We start from the raw sequence: 17913 nt of genomic DNA, 5'->3' as shown, positions 1-17913 counted from the left end.
CCCACCTTCTCCCTCCAAATGTCATGTAACCCTAACTGGGACATTCTAGCTAATATTTTTGATCAAATTTTTTCATTAGTTCTCGCCCTTCTTCCAGAAGATCTATCTAAGTTGTAGTTCAACGCCACATCAAAGTCTCCCATCCATATTATCGGGTCAGAACATTGCAACACATGATGAAAAAGATCCACGAAAGGTGAGGGATCGTCTATGTTCGGCCCATAATAACCTACCAGAGTAAATGCACACTCAAACACCACCAACCTTCCAATAACCCATCTGCCTGCCTTATCTACTGGCCCGCACTGAAGAGAAATGTTAGGGTGATCTCTAACTAATATAGCCACTTCCTTGCTCCCCCCAGCCTGCGTGGTGCTTAAGAACTGCTGAAGCCATGTACATGAGGAAAATAGTTCAGTACACTCATTAGACAGGTATGTCTCTTGTAAGATTAAAACATTTGCCTGAGTATCTCTTAAATACTGCATCAGTCTCTTCTGCCTACTCCTTACTCTTAATCTGTTAACATTCCAAGATAGGAGTTTTAACTCATTTACCCCGCCATCTATATTGTAATTTAAATAACGCTGGTAGAAACCCCCCCACCCTCCCCCCCCAATGTTCTTCCTGTGCTCTGCTGGATGGTGACATTATTCCCCCCCCCTTTTGCTCCCCCACCCAGTGCTCGCTTCTTCCACCTCCTCTTCTCTTCCCACCTCCACCCTCAACCCTACCCCTAAATCCCTGGGAAAGCCTGTTTTATCTCTTTAACCGGGCGATACTCTCACCCCAGGGAGTCTGCCACTGGGCCATTATGTGCACAAAAAGAGAAAAGGGGACTTGTCCCAGCCTCTGAACATGCCAGCCATCCGCCATCCTTACACAATATCTTAATCAGGTCATCCACCTCCCTCCAATCCTTGATGTTATGCATCTTATTATTAACCATAACTCTCAAAGAAGCTGGGAACTTCAGCTGGGCCATAGCCCCTAATTCTTTCAAGATCTCCATCGTTTTTCCCAGCTTCCATTGTCTATTTAGAGTTACGCTCGATAAATCAGACCTGATTTCAAACCAGACTCCTTCCACTGCTAGCGACCTCTGTCTCAGAGCTTCTTCCAGGATACGCTCCTTAAGGGCATATGTGTGACAGCTAACCAATATTTTCCTGGGTTTATTTCTGTTTGGGGTTTTCCTATAAGGGTTCCTATGCACCCTTTGGATGTCTCTTGCAATGTCCTTTATTGTGGCTTCTATCTGCACACCCTGCTTAATAACAGAGTTGATTACTCTTGTTCAAGTTAGGAAAAGACCCAAGAAAAGGCAATGAATGGTGTCTAAAATAATGACAGTATACATTACTAGACATCCGGGGTTCTCTTACACGCATCCTATATATGGCAGAGGAAGCAAATTTAAAAGATAGAGTTGGATATTGAGCTCTTGAGGGGTTTCAACCAATGAGCAATATGGATGCTGGGTAACGCCAACGCAGGTTTGATATTTGACAGCTAAAAGGCTATCCTGATGAAGATGAACCCCCAGATTTGTCCAACTGTCAAATAAGGAGATGGTAGGAGATCTCAGTGAACTCCTTTAGGTCATAACGTTATAAACTCATTAGGAAAGTATGTGTCCACCTTTACAGCCTTGAGCAATTTAATTTAATCGGAGGCATGTTTTCAGGGCACACATTTTTGGAAGAGCCGACAGGAGGGGTTTGGCTCCTGGCTGTGGAATCGGAAGGTCCCGTTTTTACTCCCAGAATTCAAGAGGAGAAGGGAGGTATTTCCAGTCCTTAACCGGAATCTATCTGCAGAGAGGCAACGCCTTGAGACCCTATGGGTGATTAGCTGCACTCTAAAAATCCTTGATTGATTGATTTACCTCCTCTAGGTCTAGATCAATCAAAGTCACAAGGTTCTGGGCATGAAGGTGAGTACCAAGGATTGGACTGGTTATCTACAAGTAAAGGTGGGCTGAAGACTAAAGCTTTTGCACACAAGTGGTTATTAGTGAAAAATGATCATTGAGTTCTGGAAACCACAAATACTTTGAGGATAGACTTCTGGTAAATAAATTTATCAACCGAAAGACACTTTTCAACAAGGAAGGGATGGATTTAGAGGATTTAGAGATTTCTCAAATGTTTGACAAGAGAGCAATTGCACTAATACCAGAGACAGAAGACGGTTATAAGTGCAATCAAAAAGAAAGAAAAAGGTTGGCGCCCAGTGATTAATCTGAGAGATTTGAACAATTATTTAATTTACAGATACGTCAAGATGGAGGGAGTCCATCTTTTACTAGACGTTTTGCAAGAAAAAGATTGACTAATAAAAGTAGATTTGAAGGATGCATATTTCATGTTTCCTATGGAGTCAAAGTCGCAGAAATATCTCTGCTTAAGATGGAGGGGTGTGTTGTACCAGTTTTGTTGTCTTCCTTTCGGGTTACCTTCTGCTCCATGGTGTTTCACCAAGGTCTTACAGCCGAAGAGAGAGAGGAGTGAAAGGAGAGAGAGAAAGAAATGTTTGCCTAATAATATATAATAGGCCAGAAGAGCAAGAGCTTACTGCACCATTTACAGATGACAATGGATCTTCTTGAAGATCTAGGTTTCATTGTGAATGTGGAGAAGTCGGTTTTGGTACCAAGTCAGACTTTAGAGTGGTTAGGTTTTCAGGTAGACACTTTGTGAACTGTTACTTCTTCCTCAAAAGAAGAAAAATAAAATAAGGAAGGAAGGTCTAGCTTAGGAAAAGAAGTAGTCACACTCTGGGAATTAGCAAGGAAAATTGTTTTCTTATCCTCATCTGTTCAGGCAATCTCTCTAGGACCTCTGCATTACAGGACTCTTCAGAGGTTAGAAGCAGTAGGTCTCAGGAATGGTTTATGGTATTCGGACTCAATGATGTTGTCCACGGAGGCGCAGACAGATTTGGAGTAGTGGATAGACAGTCTAGAGATATGGAAAGGGAAAGCTATATTTGGAAATGTCATAATTTACTTTACAAACAGATGCTAGCATTTTAGGTTGAGGCTCATCTGAACAACCTGCAAACAGGAGGGAGATGGGCGAAGGAAGAAAGGATATTACACATAAATTATTTGTAGTTGATGGCAAAACTGAATGGCTTGAAAAGTTTCAAGAAGCACCTAGTGAACAGCGTAGTTTTAATTAGTTTGAATAATATTTCAGCAGTTTGTTATATCAGTCACTTGGGGGCTTCAAGATAAAAGCATCTAGCAGATTTAGCACAAGAGATATGGTATTTCTGCTGGGAATACAAGATTATTTTGATGGCAGGCTATCTTCCAGACGCACTGTATTAGAGGGCATACTAGAATTTGCAATATCACAAGGATTTCATTGATTGGTAATTGAACCCATTAATTTTCAAGAAAGTACAAACTTTATGGAGCCCGATTGAGGTATATTTGTTTGCAAGCAGACACATGTCAGGTGGTGTGGTATTTCACCAGATCCAGAGGCCACAACACTGGCTGCCTATGTACAGGATTGGTTGATCTAGTTTACACCTTCCTGCCATTTGCAATGATTCAGAATGTGTTGTGGAAGGAGAAATGCAGAATTATTCTAGTGTCCCCATTTTGGACATCCACGTTTGATGCCCAGGGGTGATGGAGCTTGATGTACGGGAGCCTCGTTTTATACCAGTACATCAGGGTTTACTGGTGAATCCAGAAGGAAAGGAACATCCTTTGGTAGTAGAAGGAAAGCTGAACCTTCTTGTCTGGAGGATCTCAGGGGCTCTATAAGATACTCTGGCATTTCAGGAAAGGCTAAAGCTATACTGGATGAGTCATGGGCACGAGGGACTAGAAAGAGATATAAAGCATAAAGAAGTTTGGGTTAAATGGAGTAGTTGGTACATCGAAAGAAATTTGGATCACGTGGAGACTACTGTGACAGAACTGGCAATTAATTTAGCCAAAGTATTTTAATCAGGTTTATCTTACAAGACCCTCACTTGTTCTAGGTCAGGTGTGTCAGCTGGTCATGCATTGGTAAGTTACAATGCTAATGGATGTGATCCTCTAATATGTAGAATGATGAAAGGGATTAGACTTAAGAGACTACAAAATACTTTTTATGTTTCTTTGTGGGACACAAATTTGATGTACAAACTATTTATTTCATGGCGAGGGAATAATAACCTTTCACTGAAATAAGGTATCTCAGAAGCTAGCAACCCTTCTAAGTTTAATGTCTTTCAGAAGGGTATTGGATGTTGAAGCTCTAGAGACTTGTAACAGATGTTACTTATCAGATGATGTTCATTTTGATATCTAGACGAGAACTAGGCCTGTCTGGAAATGTATTTTATCCTTCATTTCAGGACTGTCCAAAACTTTGTATGGTGAGTTTTTTTTTTTTTTAAAGTGTGCGGACTAAGAATGCTAGAGTACAGACCCAATGGTAAATCTCAATTGTTAATATCCCATGCCAAACCATATAGTGGTATTTACCGCTACAATATTGAGATGGGTTAGATCAATAATGAGTGAAACAGGCATAGATTTATCCAAATTTGGTGTGCGTTCACCAAGAGGAGCAATGGCTAGTAAACTGTTTTGGGCTGGTGACGCTCTTTCTGAAATTAAGAAAGTGGCAGACTGATCAAATGCAAGTACTTCTGCAGATTTCTACCGTAGACCAGTAAAGCATGTAAGCAGTATAGATATGGAAAACTTTAAACATGGATAATGATAGCCTCTGCTCTTGTAATGAAATGGTGATTCTCCAATTAACATCCAGAGAGAATCTAGATTTCAGTAAAGACTATGGAGGCTATAATTATCCCACTCACCTCGTCCTATGAATATTTATATAGTATGGTTAAATAGAAGAGGTTGTGTTTAAACAAACAAAAAACAGAAAATGTTATTTGCTATTAACCTGTTGAAAGCTGATCTGATTTATGTGTCTCTAATGCTGTTCTAATTGATTTTGTCAACAACGGCAGCTATAACATTTTATGCATAAGAATAGCCTCCCTAGTCTAGTAAACTAACAGTAATCAAACAAAGAAGTTATTTGGTACAGCAGAAATGTTGAGCTCACATATTTGAAGACACACTCATATGTGACAATGAGAAAATGGTGACTTTGTAAACTAAAATATTTGACTAGAAAAACACAATTTGAGACCTGTTTACGGGTCAAGTACATTACACTTGTGGTCAAGTAGATTATTCAAGTTACTCGACCTGCAGGTCTAGTAACATTTTTATGATTTTTTGATTCCTGCCCCAAGGAATTTGAAAGGGTTCGGGGTCCCTGAATGCACTATTGTAGAGTGGTCTAGACCTGATCAGCCTACTAATAAGTTCTATTTTGATGTCAACTGATTGCAATATCTCGATGTGTATGGCATTTGAATTCACACTTGTCAAGTGTTTTGTAACAGTTTTTATCGGAAGTTCTTGGTTGTAATTAAAAAATCAATATAAATGTTAAAAAAAGATATGGTATCAATAATTGTGGTTTGCGAAAAATAAACGATCCGTGCAGCCCTCTATAGAAACCTTTTGCTATTTTAGCATGCATTAACCATGGGTAGCCCCCACCCATTTTGTTCAGTAGTTGCAAATGTTCAGTTTTCAATTTTATAAAACCTCTCTTTAGAAAACGTTGGACTCAATTTAAAGAAGACTGTCGTTATGTAGGCAGCAGTTTTTCAATCTAATTTTGGACCTTCTTGTGTAATTTATTGTGTGAGCTAAAACAAATTACTTTTTCAAAAATTGTCCTGTGACAGCCTTGTACATTATCTTCTTGATATTTAGAAACTTTGCCAGATAGCCAAAGGGTTATTTAAGACCTATCGATTTTTTGCTTTTTAATTTGTGGTGGTGTTTTTTTAATTAGCAGTGACTAGTACAAATGCTTCAGCTAAATGCCTCATCTTTGTCCTTTTTCTAAAATTATTTTGTGATTGCTGGAGTTCCGCAGTTGTAATCGGATTTGTGATTCTTGCTATATAGCCTGTAATTTGTAATGAGAGTGCAAACGTCCATTATCTGGATTTTATCAAATTATGCAGCCTAAAAATTGTCTAATTGCTCTATTCTATTTTACTATCTAGGTCTTAGACCAGGATCGGTTACTACAGGGCGCAGACAGTTACCAATCGCTCAACCAAGTCCTAAAAATTACAAGCCAATCACATGTCCCATCACATACTGCAACAGAAAGTTTGACAACGGACATCTTTTGTTGGGTCACTTGAAAAGGTTAGTGTGGTTGAAAATAAGACTTTTTGAGAGGGGAAAGCCTTGCATGCTTTTACTGTATGTTTTTTTCCACAGTTAGATTGACATAATTTGTACAGCGCTTGCTACAATAGGTGATGTATTTGTTTAATCTCTTCCGTAACTAAACAGCCAAGTCCTCAGTTTGTATCTAAAGTCCACGAGTGAGAAAGATCTTTTTAATGACTAGAGGGAGTGTATTCCATAATCTAGGGCTTTGCACTGAAAAGGAACTGACACTATGTGATGCAATGGTGGTAAACTTACAATTGTAAGCAAATGTTTGCCTTTGCTGTGAAGATGCTGTCCAGAGCAATAGAGAGTGCTTTTAGGGCAACGATACAGAGGTGATTGATGGTGAAGTCATTTTTACACCAGACACATGATATTAAACTTAAATCCAGCAGATATAGGTGGTTAATGTAGGGATCTGTAAGCCGACCACACTTGACCTGATTTGTGAACGCCAAAGATTGCCAAGACTGCAGCATGAGCTTAAAGCAAGATGGGGCTGATTATAAAATATAATAATATAGGCTAGTCCTGGTGGAGTAAAAAAAGAAAAGTCACAGGAGTAATGTCCAACAGGACAGAGGCGCTCCCTGATGACAACTGTTTCTGTAAGAAAAGGTACTACTATACCTTGCTGCGTTAGAAAATCAGTAATTTGTATTTGATTTTTAACAAAAGAATGGATGTTTGATAAGCAGTAGTGGGGTGAAGATGGAGAATGGACTCTTGGGTCAGTACCTTAGATGTTAATAGGTAGAGAGTGAGCAGGGTCAGCATGTAGAATAGTAAGACTATCTTGCCCTTTTAAGTCTGGGTTTTGGCAGTGGAGCTGCCACGTAGATTTATATACTTGGAGTGGGCTTTGAGGCCACCCCCTACATTCGTTGGCCATCACTAACAAACCGCTTTCGACCATTTGCTTGAAACTTTGCCAATCACATCTTGGCCTCACCCAGAGAAGTGTTACTCTCTAACTTGATGGTATTGAGTGTATGGGTGAATCCTTCCCCCTTCCATCGGAGTGTGTGAGCGACGTTGGTACATCTGCAGAGTATGCTGTCATCACTTACGTAATTCCATATCTCATGACTACAGAAATGGACTTGAAGCCACTGCACTTAGTGCCTCTCCTTTTTTCCTAAATCTCTCCTCCGTTGCCGATGCTCTATCCTCTTTCCCCTTCTCTTGCTGCTGCTGCCCCTTGCTCCCTTAGAGTTAGTGTGGGGAGGGGGAGTGTATGTGTGTAAATATGCAGTGGTGGTGGAGGACGAGGTTGAAGGGAAGTGCATACTACAAAATAGACCGTAGTGAATGGCCCAGCCATCAGCAGGACCAAAACTGGGCATGTTTCCACCCTGGCACACTCCTGGTGGGCGTGGGGCTAATTTCAAGCAGAATAGGTGCCTAACTCAGCCAAGAAAGACCCCAGGGCCCTATATTATTTGCTGCTTCCTACGTTGCAGGATTGGTTTTAACCTTCTTGGAAGAACAGATTTTGGTTTCCTGCCCAGTCCAGCCTACTGACCAGCCCCACACACTCAACATGCGTATTACACACCACAGTCATGTGAGCACTGCACATGTAATTGCATTTATAGAGCGCTTACTGCCCCTGAAAGAGCCATTGAAGTGTTTTACGCTGGGCACCACTCTGCTCCCGAACCCAAGGTAGTCACTCCAGTGTTATTAGCAATCAAGTAAACCATTCCATGAAGTTGTTCCAGTTTCGTTTTGGCGGACTGAATTAATAGGGGTTTCTTGCAATCATAGGGGGGGTATATGAGTTCATGCACATGGTTAGTGGGATTAATAGATGTGTTAGAGGAGATTAGATATTGTTAGGTTGCATACTATGACTTTCAGAGAAATGAGAGATTGTGATCTTATAAACGAGTTGTGGGCAACATGCAGAAATACAATAATGAACAATAAGGCAAACATGAATGTTCCAGTGCAGGTTGTGCTCAGAGAGGAGGCATTTAGAAGACAAAAGGGAAGGAGAGAGACTGAAAGAAAAAAGGAAAGGCGACAGTAGGAAGTTATGATTAAAAGTTCAGGTTTTCATGCCAGAGTTAAGGAATGTAGACAATATTTTTGAGACCGCATGCAATTTGGCACTATTTAATTATTTAAGAAATCATACAAACAAATTCACAGCCAATTTAAAACCTTTTAAAAGTTCTGGTAGAGGAAAATGTCAGGTCAGTCTGTAGGCAGAAGATGAGCTTGTTTACACTGCTATCAGAAACACTAGCATTTCTATGTAATGGCATTCTAAATCTGTAAAGGCAGTGAATAGCAGTTTGAGACCTTTTGGATTTATCCATACACTGTTAACTGCGATTAGCATTTTTAAATAGATAAGTAAATGTATAGCTGTAAAAATGTTACTGACAATACAGTTGTAAATCCTCCTCCTTTACCTATTCGTGCATCAGATTCCTCTGTGTAGTTTACCATTCACTTAACTAACTCACTGAAGTGGGACAAAAACACACTCTTTAGAAGCGCTGGTGCTAATGCTACCTGTTTTAGGTCTCGCCATCACATATGTCTAAAGTGCATTCATCATCTCGCATCCTCATGCATACAGAATGACGCAGCCACCACCAATCACACGTTTTTTCTTTTAGTATTTTTTACCCCTGCTGCAGAACATCAGAAAAAAGCTTTGCTTTTTGCTGATGCTGTACAGCATTGGCAAAGCCAATAGACCCAAAAAGACAAGCAAGGCCTATTCACTTTGCCGCGGTTATTTCACAGTGATACAACATTAGGAAAAATGGGCTTTGACCGTGTAGGTTGGATCATACTAACCTACATGATTATTTTGGATGGGTAGTTGGGAATTCTAAACCAAGTAAACAAAATCAAAGGTAACACTCTACACATCTATAGCTCTGTAATTTTGATATTGTAAAAGGTCACGTTAAGGAAGGAGAATGAGAGTTTACCATGAACAGTACTGCTCTCCCGTAGTATGTGAAACAGTGTAACAGAGGAGCTCATTGCGTTGCAGACACCTGAAGTTGTGTCCAAGACTCTATCCTCTCTGCGTCTCAGATGGGCCACTGCATTCTGGTATCTGCATAAGCATTGGGGCAGTGTCTTAAAAGTGGGTGAGTCACTCATGTGACCACGCCATGACTGGCAGCAGTGATGCTTGGCAGGTAAGCACACCACTAGCTTAGCAAACCTGGTGCTCACCATGGAGCTCATCTGGCTTTCAACTGAGGGTCCTCTTAGCAGGTCCATGAGGCGGTCTCCATCTTTCCAAGCAGCGCCTCAGGCAATGGGCATTCTGTGCCAGACATATCAGAGACGGGGAAAAAGTCCGCTAGTTCAACCTTGTGACTCAGAGAGTGCTATTCTCCAACACCCTCAGTGAAGTTCTGAGGGTTAAATGGGGGAATAAGGTTATGACGGCTGGAGCCTGCTTTGAGCCCCACCCGTGCGGATGATTCATAGCCATCTCTCATTCTTATGTGAGTATTATTGTTAAGCCGTGAACATTAGTGTTTATAAATTCAAGGATTTCTAAAAATGTTGATGTGTTGTTTTAACAAAAATAACCATAATTGTGGATTATTTATAAATATACACACTTTATACACGATTAAATCCATATATAATATGCTTGCAATTGTATAGGATCTAAAGCCTCTGTAAAGTTGGGATAGGGTACTGCAGAAGTAGTGGTGGGGTCTGCAGATTATTTATAACGTTCCCAATTGACTTGTATTCTGTTTTTATGCCACAACACGTTTTCAGGGGGGGGGGAGGACATATCAGAAAAGTGAAGTTGGTTAGTAACTTGCGTGACCTGAGTGTTGCAGCTGTTTAAGGTCCATATCAGGTTACTATGTTGTCATTTATCTTAGGACAAGGGCATCCCTGCTTAGCCCAACTACTGCCTTAAGTGTTGCTAAGAGTGTAACTCATAAGGTATTGACTCATCGCATAAAAATACTTCAACCTCCACAAATTTGCAAACTGAAAACGTGGCAGCTATAAATTGTACCACTCGTTATCACATTAAAGTCATACCTTTGCCTTTCCCAATGCTTGTTTGAGAGAGGAATCCATTGGATAATCCCATGTACCCTGATGGAATACAGAGCACCACACAAGTATCTCAACCTTTTTATTATTTGAATATTTCTATTGCGTACTGTTAAACTGTTCCTTAAAGAGGATTATGTGTTTGAGATTTCGCGACCAACTCTTTAAGAATTACATTTTCTGATGTTACGTAGATTTCTGTATCTTGAGAAAAGATAGACCTTAATATTGATGAAAGAAAATGTGTAAGCCGTGACTTCCTAGCCTCTACAAATGTGCCAGCTTCCGGATTGGTGCCCATTTCGATTTTCATAGCTTGTCTACCACATATGGCAGGTTTGATGTAAGGAGTATTTCTAGCCAAAAATGTTTGTGACCTTCATCTGTATCACACTTGTCCCCGCCCCTCATTTGGGGATTGTGCGTTTCTAGGGGCAAGCTTTCTGATACACTATATACAACCTTGTGGGTTCCCAGGCAACTGGTGCCAGGGTCAGAATTTGCTTTTATAGCTGTTTTCTCTAAGGTCTTCGAACCAGTAAGTAGCTAGATACATTTGTGTAATCATACGCTTTCACTGCGCATTAAGGCAATCTCATCAGGTATATATCTTTGCGCTGAATGATGTGAATTGAAACATGTTATTTTTGGGTGCAGGGTCATGGTCATGACCACAATAACACTTGGATCTTCCTTTTCTTTTACGGTTTTGGTTCCTGCATTCTCTAGTTCCTTGAGATTCTGTGTCATGCATAAACCAGCTGATCTGCATAACTTGAAAATATTATACTTTAAGTCATATAGTACAGACCTCCACTCAATACGAGGTCCCTTTGGAACTACCTGGTTGCATACACGATAAATATACACTGGTCTCACTGGACATTATGGATTTTATCATTAGAAACAAAAGTCAGAAAGTGAATACATGGTCTCTGCCACCATTAATGAAACTTTCTGCCAGTAGGGATCCAGCACGATTCGGTCACCCATGACAAATGTGTTTCTTTCACACAGTGGTGAAAGTACCTGTTTTTAACACTGTTTTCCCTAGGATCAAACAACCAGTATAAACTGCGCCTCTGGACATGGCTGGCAGATCAGGGCATATCCCTGGTGGGTCAAAATCTGGCGGGGTCTCTGAATGCCATAGCAGACTAACTCAGCCGTTGATGCAGTTGATCACGAATGGTATCTCCATCCGGAGGTGGCACAAGTTCTCTTTCACAAATGGGGAGAGCCTTGGTTAGATCTGTTCGCCTCTGTAGAGAACGCACAGTCAGCTGTTTTGTGCATTGGAGTTTCCAAGGCGGCACTCGCTTGTGACGCTTTTTGTCTTGATTGGAACTCAGGACTCCTTTATGCCTTCCTGACAATACCACTTCTGTCCAGAGTTCTGAATAAGATCAAGAACGACCGGGCCCAAGTAATCCTTGTGGCTCCGGACTGGGCATGGAGAGTATTGTATCCAGAGCTATTGAGCATGGCCACCGATTCTCCGGTCAGACTGCTTCTTCAGGAGGAACGTCTGTCGCAGCAACAGGGGAGGGTTCTCCATCCGAACCCGTCCAATTTTTGCATTCATGCGTGGAGATTGAGTGGCGGCAGTTGACAGCTTTTGACCTTCCACCTGTGAGATTATCTTGGCAACCAAGAATCCCTCCACCAAAATGGTATACACCTGTTGTTGGCATAAATTTGTGGCATGGTGTACAAACAAGTATTTTGATACCATCTCTGCTCCTCTCTCTGAGGTTCTTCTGTTCATCCTATCTTCAGCCCAGCAGAGCTCTTTATAGGGCACTCTTATAGGTTACTTTTCGGCTATCTCAGCCTTCCTAAGGTTGCTGGAGCAACCTTCTCTTTTTAAGTCTCCTCATGTGTAGATTCCTTAAGGGTCTTACCCATTTGTTTTCTCCCACTCCATTTATCATGCCTCAGTGGGACCTTAATCTTCTCCTTACTTATCTGATATGTGTGCTCCCTTTTAGCCAATACACAACTGTCCTTTGCAGCTCCTTATTCTTAAAACTGCATTTCTTGTTGCCATCACCTCTGCTCACAGGGTGAGTGAGCTTTAGGCCCTTTCTTTTAAACCCCTATTCTTGTCTGTTTTCCCTGAGAAGGTGGTGGTCTATACGAGGCCTCCTTCCTTTCCATAGTGATCACGCCCTTTCATGTAGGCAAGTCCATTATTTTGCCTACTTTTTACGCTCCCCCACAGCCTTCTCATGAAGAGGAGAGGCTCCACCATCTGTATCCAAGAAAAAGCATTGGCGTTCTACCTCCGTCGTACCAAAGATTTCCGGGTGGGCGATCACCTCTTTGTTGGATATGTGGGTGCAAAGAAAGTGAAGGTGGTGCAGGAGTGTACCATCTCACGATGGGTGCTTCTTTGCATCAAAATGTGCTATGCTTTGGCTAAGAAGCAACCCCCTGAGGGTTTGCACGCTCACTCCACTAGAGCAACTGCTGCTATTACCACAGTGTTAGAACACAGAGTTCCTGTCCTGGATATCTGTCAGGCAGAAATGCAGGCTTCTCTGCACACGTTTACAAAGCATTACTGTCTGGCAGTCAGGTCCGCAGAGACGGCTACTTTGGTCTAGAAGTCTCAGATGAACAGGTTACTTAACTTCCGTAATGAATTATCTTGTAGAGACATATTCTAGTAGCAGACTCCTTACTGATTCACCCATCCTCCCCGCTTGCCAACTGATTTCTTGAGACTGGGATTACCCTTTCAGGGCTTAAGTTTTGGTACACCATTCTCTGTGTTTTTCATGGCTCTGCACTTTGGGGTGGAAAGTCGTGAAAAGAAACTGACGTCACTACCCCAAGGCAGCGCCTATATACGACCCCTTCATCACGGCGACGCCAATGACATACGCGGAGATGACTGACGCCACCTGATGGTGCGCAAGGATACTGCTCGAAGAAAAATCACCGGATCAAGTTTGATGCCAGAGGGAAATCTAAGGTAAGGAATCTGCTACTAGAATATGTCTCTACCAGATAAATCGTTACCGAAGGTAAGTAACTTGTTCTTAATTTTAAAAATTAGGAAGGCATCCCGTTTTATGATGTCATATGTATGAATTTGGTTCGCTTATTTTAAATAACTGGGGTACAGGAGGTTGTTCTATAATAGGTGTTAAGGATTTCTATGAACTAAGAAATTTCTAAACTTTTATGGAATGTTTTATATTTGTATTTGTATTTTAAGCAGCAGTTGTGCTGCAAGTAAAGTATATTTTGATTTGATTTTTGACTACTTTTAGATCTTGGCAAATAGTGGTTTTGTGTACCGATTCCAACCCTTGTTGGCTGCTTGATTGCAGAAATGCACCAGTCCACACATCTTCTCAGTATTTCTGTTGACATTTATTTATAACTTTCTTTTTGAAAAGATGCAGCACATTACCCTGAGAAATACGGCAGTGGTGAGTGTTCAGGGCCTGGCCTGGACAAGGAAGGATCTTGCAAACACTTGAGACTTTGCTTTGAAGTTTGCCACTTGAAAGGCAGAACTGGGTATAAGAAGACCCAAAACAACAGACTTTTAGAACCTTTCTGGAATCAAGAGGAGCCTCTGCCCAGGAGAAGAGCTCAAGAGCTGAAGGAAAAGTACTGTCTCTTTGCTGTGTTGCTTTGCTGGACTGGCCTGCAGTTGTTGCTTCTGCCTGAAAAGAGTGCAAAGGGTGAAGTCTACTGTGTGCCCTGCTTGGAGTAGAGCTTGCCTCCTTTTGGAAGTCTGAGACACCAAAGACTTCAGTTTCCTCGACCTGCAGCACTGGGAACTGTGCGTTTTGTGCTGTTCTAGAGGAGAAACCACTGTGATGCTGCCAGCGACGCTGCTGGCCTGCACTGTGACCTGTCGACACCGCAAGGAGTCGCATTGCCCCGCTTCACACTGCGACCCTGGTCTCCCCGACGCCGTCATCGGACAACTTCACCGAGCTGCTGCTCGCACCGCGACCTGTGGACCCCGTACTCCGGCATTGCCTGTTCACACCACAGCCAGGGCATCCCCGATGATGCTGCTCCTGCTAACACCGGTGCCGCTGCCTGCACCGTGGCCTGTGGACACCGCTCGTGAGGTACACGAAGCACTGTCCCATCCCACACCGCAGTCCCGGTCCACTGACGCCAGCATCATTGACTCCTGTGCCGTCACCAGGCGTCCTGCCTGCACTGAGGCCTGTGGACACCGCTCGTGAGGGTCACAAAGCACCGCCCCGTCCCGCACTGCTGGCCTGGGCCTACCGATGACAGCGCTTCAGCAACGGCGACTCGGCTGCCTGCACCGTGACCTGTGGACACCACACGTTGCACCACCCTGCTTCACACCACAGCCCTGGTCTCACCAACTCCGCTGGACGCTGTCACCAAGCCGCTGCCTGCACTGTGACCTGTGTGCACCGCACGTCGCATCGTCCGGCTCCACACCATAGCCCCAACGTCCTCACGACCTCAAGGGCCCTACGACTCCTGCACTGACTCCGGAACCGACACCGCAGCATCAACGACGCCGCTTTCTGGAGCTCACCGCGAGGATAACGATGCCCTGCAAATCCAAAGTAGTGTTTGTGGGTCTTAGCTGGCCCGCAATGGTGCAGCCAGCCTGAACTGTTGGTTTTGTTGATCACAACGTCGTGATAGCCCCAGGTGGAGATATCGACTTCAAGAAACTGCATTTTTGAGTAAATCTTGCAGAATTCATATTTTTTTTACTGTATGTTGGATTTTTATCGTATTTGGTCTTGTTTTATATAGACAAATATTGGCTATTTTTCTAAAATGTGTGTGGTGTCCTTTTGTGGTGTTTTCACTTATTACTGTGTGTTATGTGGAAATGCTTTCCACAATGGTTCTGAGATAAGCCTGACTGCTGGTACTAAGGGGGTGAGCAGGGGTTATCTGAGTGGGTATCTCCCTTATCCCGACTAGAGTGAGGGTCCCTACTTGGACAGGGTTCAAACCGACTGCCAACTAGAGACTCCATTTCTTACACTTACCATCCTGAAGCATGGATTACAACAGCATCTGCTTGAACTACATGTATAGACAGTTACTCTAGTTCAGTGGTTCCCAACCTGTGGTCCGCGGACCCCCAGGGGTCCATGACACATTCCCAGTGGGTCCGCAGGCCTGGGCTGGGAGAAAGGCACTTCCCTGCGTGCGTGTTTTCATATTTATTACTTCCTTTGCTGAGCAGTTTTAAACGCACTTGCCAAGCTCCTTTTACAGCAACAATTAAAACGTCGAGCTAACTTAAATGATTAATGTATCTGCTGAAGAGAGATGGGAGCTTTGTCTAGTGGCAGTTTTGAATCAAAGATAGCGCAAATAATGAATATGCCTGCTGCAAAGAACGTGTATCATGCAAAGAACAGTATTTTATGTGCATGGCACAGTGGGTTACTGCTTGTGTCACAGCTATTCTTTTCTTACTGTGCAGTTCATAATCGTAATCTAGCACAGTGAGCTGTGAACTGCCATTAAATAGCTGCATGCAAACCGCATGGCACAAATTAGAAAGTTGTTTTTTTCCTAGTCTTTCATTTTCCTTGTGCTGCTAAAAAAAAGGTTTGCTTGTGTAGAAATACATTCTTCTTGCCAACGTCATTGCTAATCACTGTGCTGTGTTCTGAATCCTAAGTTTGTACTTCATCGGACCAAGGACTCTTAGAAGATGCCTACCTGTGTGGATGACATGTGAATGCTACACCTTGTAAGTCCCCTGTAAAGTGCCCTGACACCCTACAGTGGTATGAGAGGTGCTATAAAACAAATGAAGTACATGTGACAGAGAGGCTAGGGAGCGAGGAGAGGCCCTTATGGTTTACTTCCTTTCCCCTTCACTTGTTTATGTGAAAAAGCTTTCTCAGATCTTGCATACCTAAAAAATAAAAACAGAAATCGCTCCAGAAATGTAGAATCTGACCTGAGGATTCACATTTCCGAAATAAAAAGCAAACTTTGAAAAGGTAGTTGCCGAGATGCAGCGTCAACCTTTCCAATAACATGTTTCGATTGTTGCATATTTTTTCAAGATAAAAGACTTTTATCTTTAGTAATTTGAGTATTTGTTTGGTGTGTACTTGTTATATTTTTTGCGAATTACTGTTTTAATGTTTGGAAATTAAATCATACAAATTGCTCGGGGTCCCTGGCTTCCAGTAATGATTCATTGGGGGTCCTCAGGAGTCAAAAGGTTGGGAACCACTGCTCTAGTTAATGTCGTTGGCATTGGGATGTAGGTCATACTTCACCTTTGTGTTTTCTAAGCAGAGGGATTTCCTAATTTTATGTTTTGTGGATAATTCATTTTGTTCTGTCAATTGAATGTTACCTCTAGGGTTATCTTATTTCCTTTAAGTATGCAATTTCATTGTGTATGCTTTATTGTTTGATAGGCCAAGGAGCTTCCTGATATTTATTTTGTGTATTATAAACAATCTTCATACCATTAGACATTCATGTACAATATGGCCAACGAATGTGCTGCACAAAAGCTCATGTTGTTGTGTGACAAAATCATTACTGCTGGCAGGACCATGACCTTTGGTCAGTCCATGCGCCAGCACGATTCTCTTCCCTCCAATTCCCCCCCCCCTCCATTTTGAAAACCAGCAGCATCATTTAAAAAGCCATCACAACCAGTATTCATTATCTTGCAAAGAAGCTTACCATGTTTGATAGCACCCTGCATGCTTGCAGCCAGGAAACCATTAGACTGGAGACTAAGATGTGTAAAAAGGTGAAAATTAGACTGTAGGCACTTTCCATGTACTCACCCAGGACCTGGAACATTATTGCCATGTCCACTGGGACCAGTATAGCGTTGCTCCACTTAATGAAAGAATTGAAGACGTACTGGTTTAAAGAATATTGCTTCACATTACAGTAACATTTCACTTTTGCTCCTAGAAAACAGCTGCCTCTCTTATCAGGAGTTGACTGTATACTTGTGTTTGACTCTGTACAGTGCTGCACCTCCATTTTAGCTAAGCTTGTGTTGTAGAAATACCTTGTACATACATACAGCAGTCATGAAAGTCTTTGGGTCTAGGTCAGAAGCAGGGAAATAATTAAGTGACTCATATTCAAACGAAATAACTTGTCAAGTTAGTCAACTAAATGGGTCCTGCAACTGTGTAAGACAGCCACAGCTGAAGTTAAAAATTCTATTAATGCTCTACTACAGAGATGACCTCTCTTCCATTGAGCTGTTACTTTCCAGTCTTTCAAAGTTAAGGAATGTCTTCATTCCAGGTAATTACAAACGCCTTGTCCTCCTCTACAAGTTCCACTTAGCTACTGAAGAAGAGGGGGAAAAAGCAAGCTCATTGCTTCTCAGTCACCAAGGCAAAGAACTCTTAGTACCTTCAATAGGAACCAGCTGACCTCTTCACCACAAACCACAGGATGCCCTCTCCACTCAAGCTAATAAAGTATGGAAGAATTTCTCTCTACTACTATCACTGGACATAGATGACCACAAAAGCATTGGTCTTCCTGTGGGTTCCATCCAGGTTCTCCCTTTGTTTCAATAA

At 42.2% G+C, this 17913-nt stretch overlaps 1 protein-coding gene across 1 annotated transcript in view; it reads left to right on the top strand.

Moving 5' to 3' along the window:
* The window catches only part of ZNF451 (zinc finger protein 451), a 407158-nt gene that overhangs the window by 145252 nt on the left and 243993 nt on the right, over nucleotides 1–17913 (top strand). Inside the window, exon 5 of the mRNA XM_069235765.1 lies at nucleotides 6115–6262. Within this exon, the coding sequence (XP_069091866.1) occupies nucleotides 6115–6262 (148 nt within the window). The remainder of the gene's footprint in view (nucleotides 1–6114; nucleotides 6263–17913) is intronic.

This window comes from Pleurodeles waltl, chromosome 5 (genome assembly GCF_031143425.1).
Source record: "Pleurodeles waltl isolate 20211129_DDA chromosome 5, aPleWal1.hap1.20221129, whole genome shotgun sequence".
In the NCBI taxonomy this organism is placed as follows: Eukaryota; Metazoa; Chordata; class Amphibia; order Caudata; family Salamandridae; genus Pleurodeles; species Pleurodeles waltl.
This window is presented reverse-complemented; position numbering and strand designations above follow the sequence as displayed.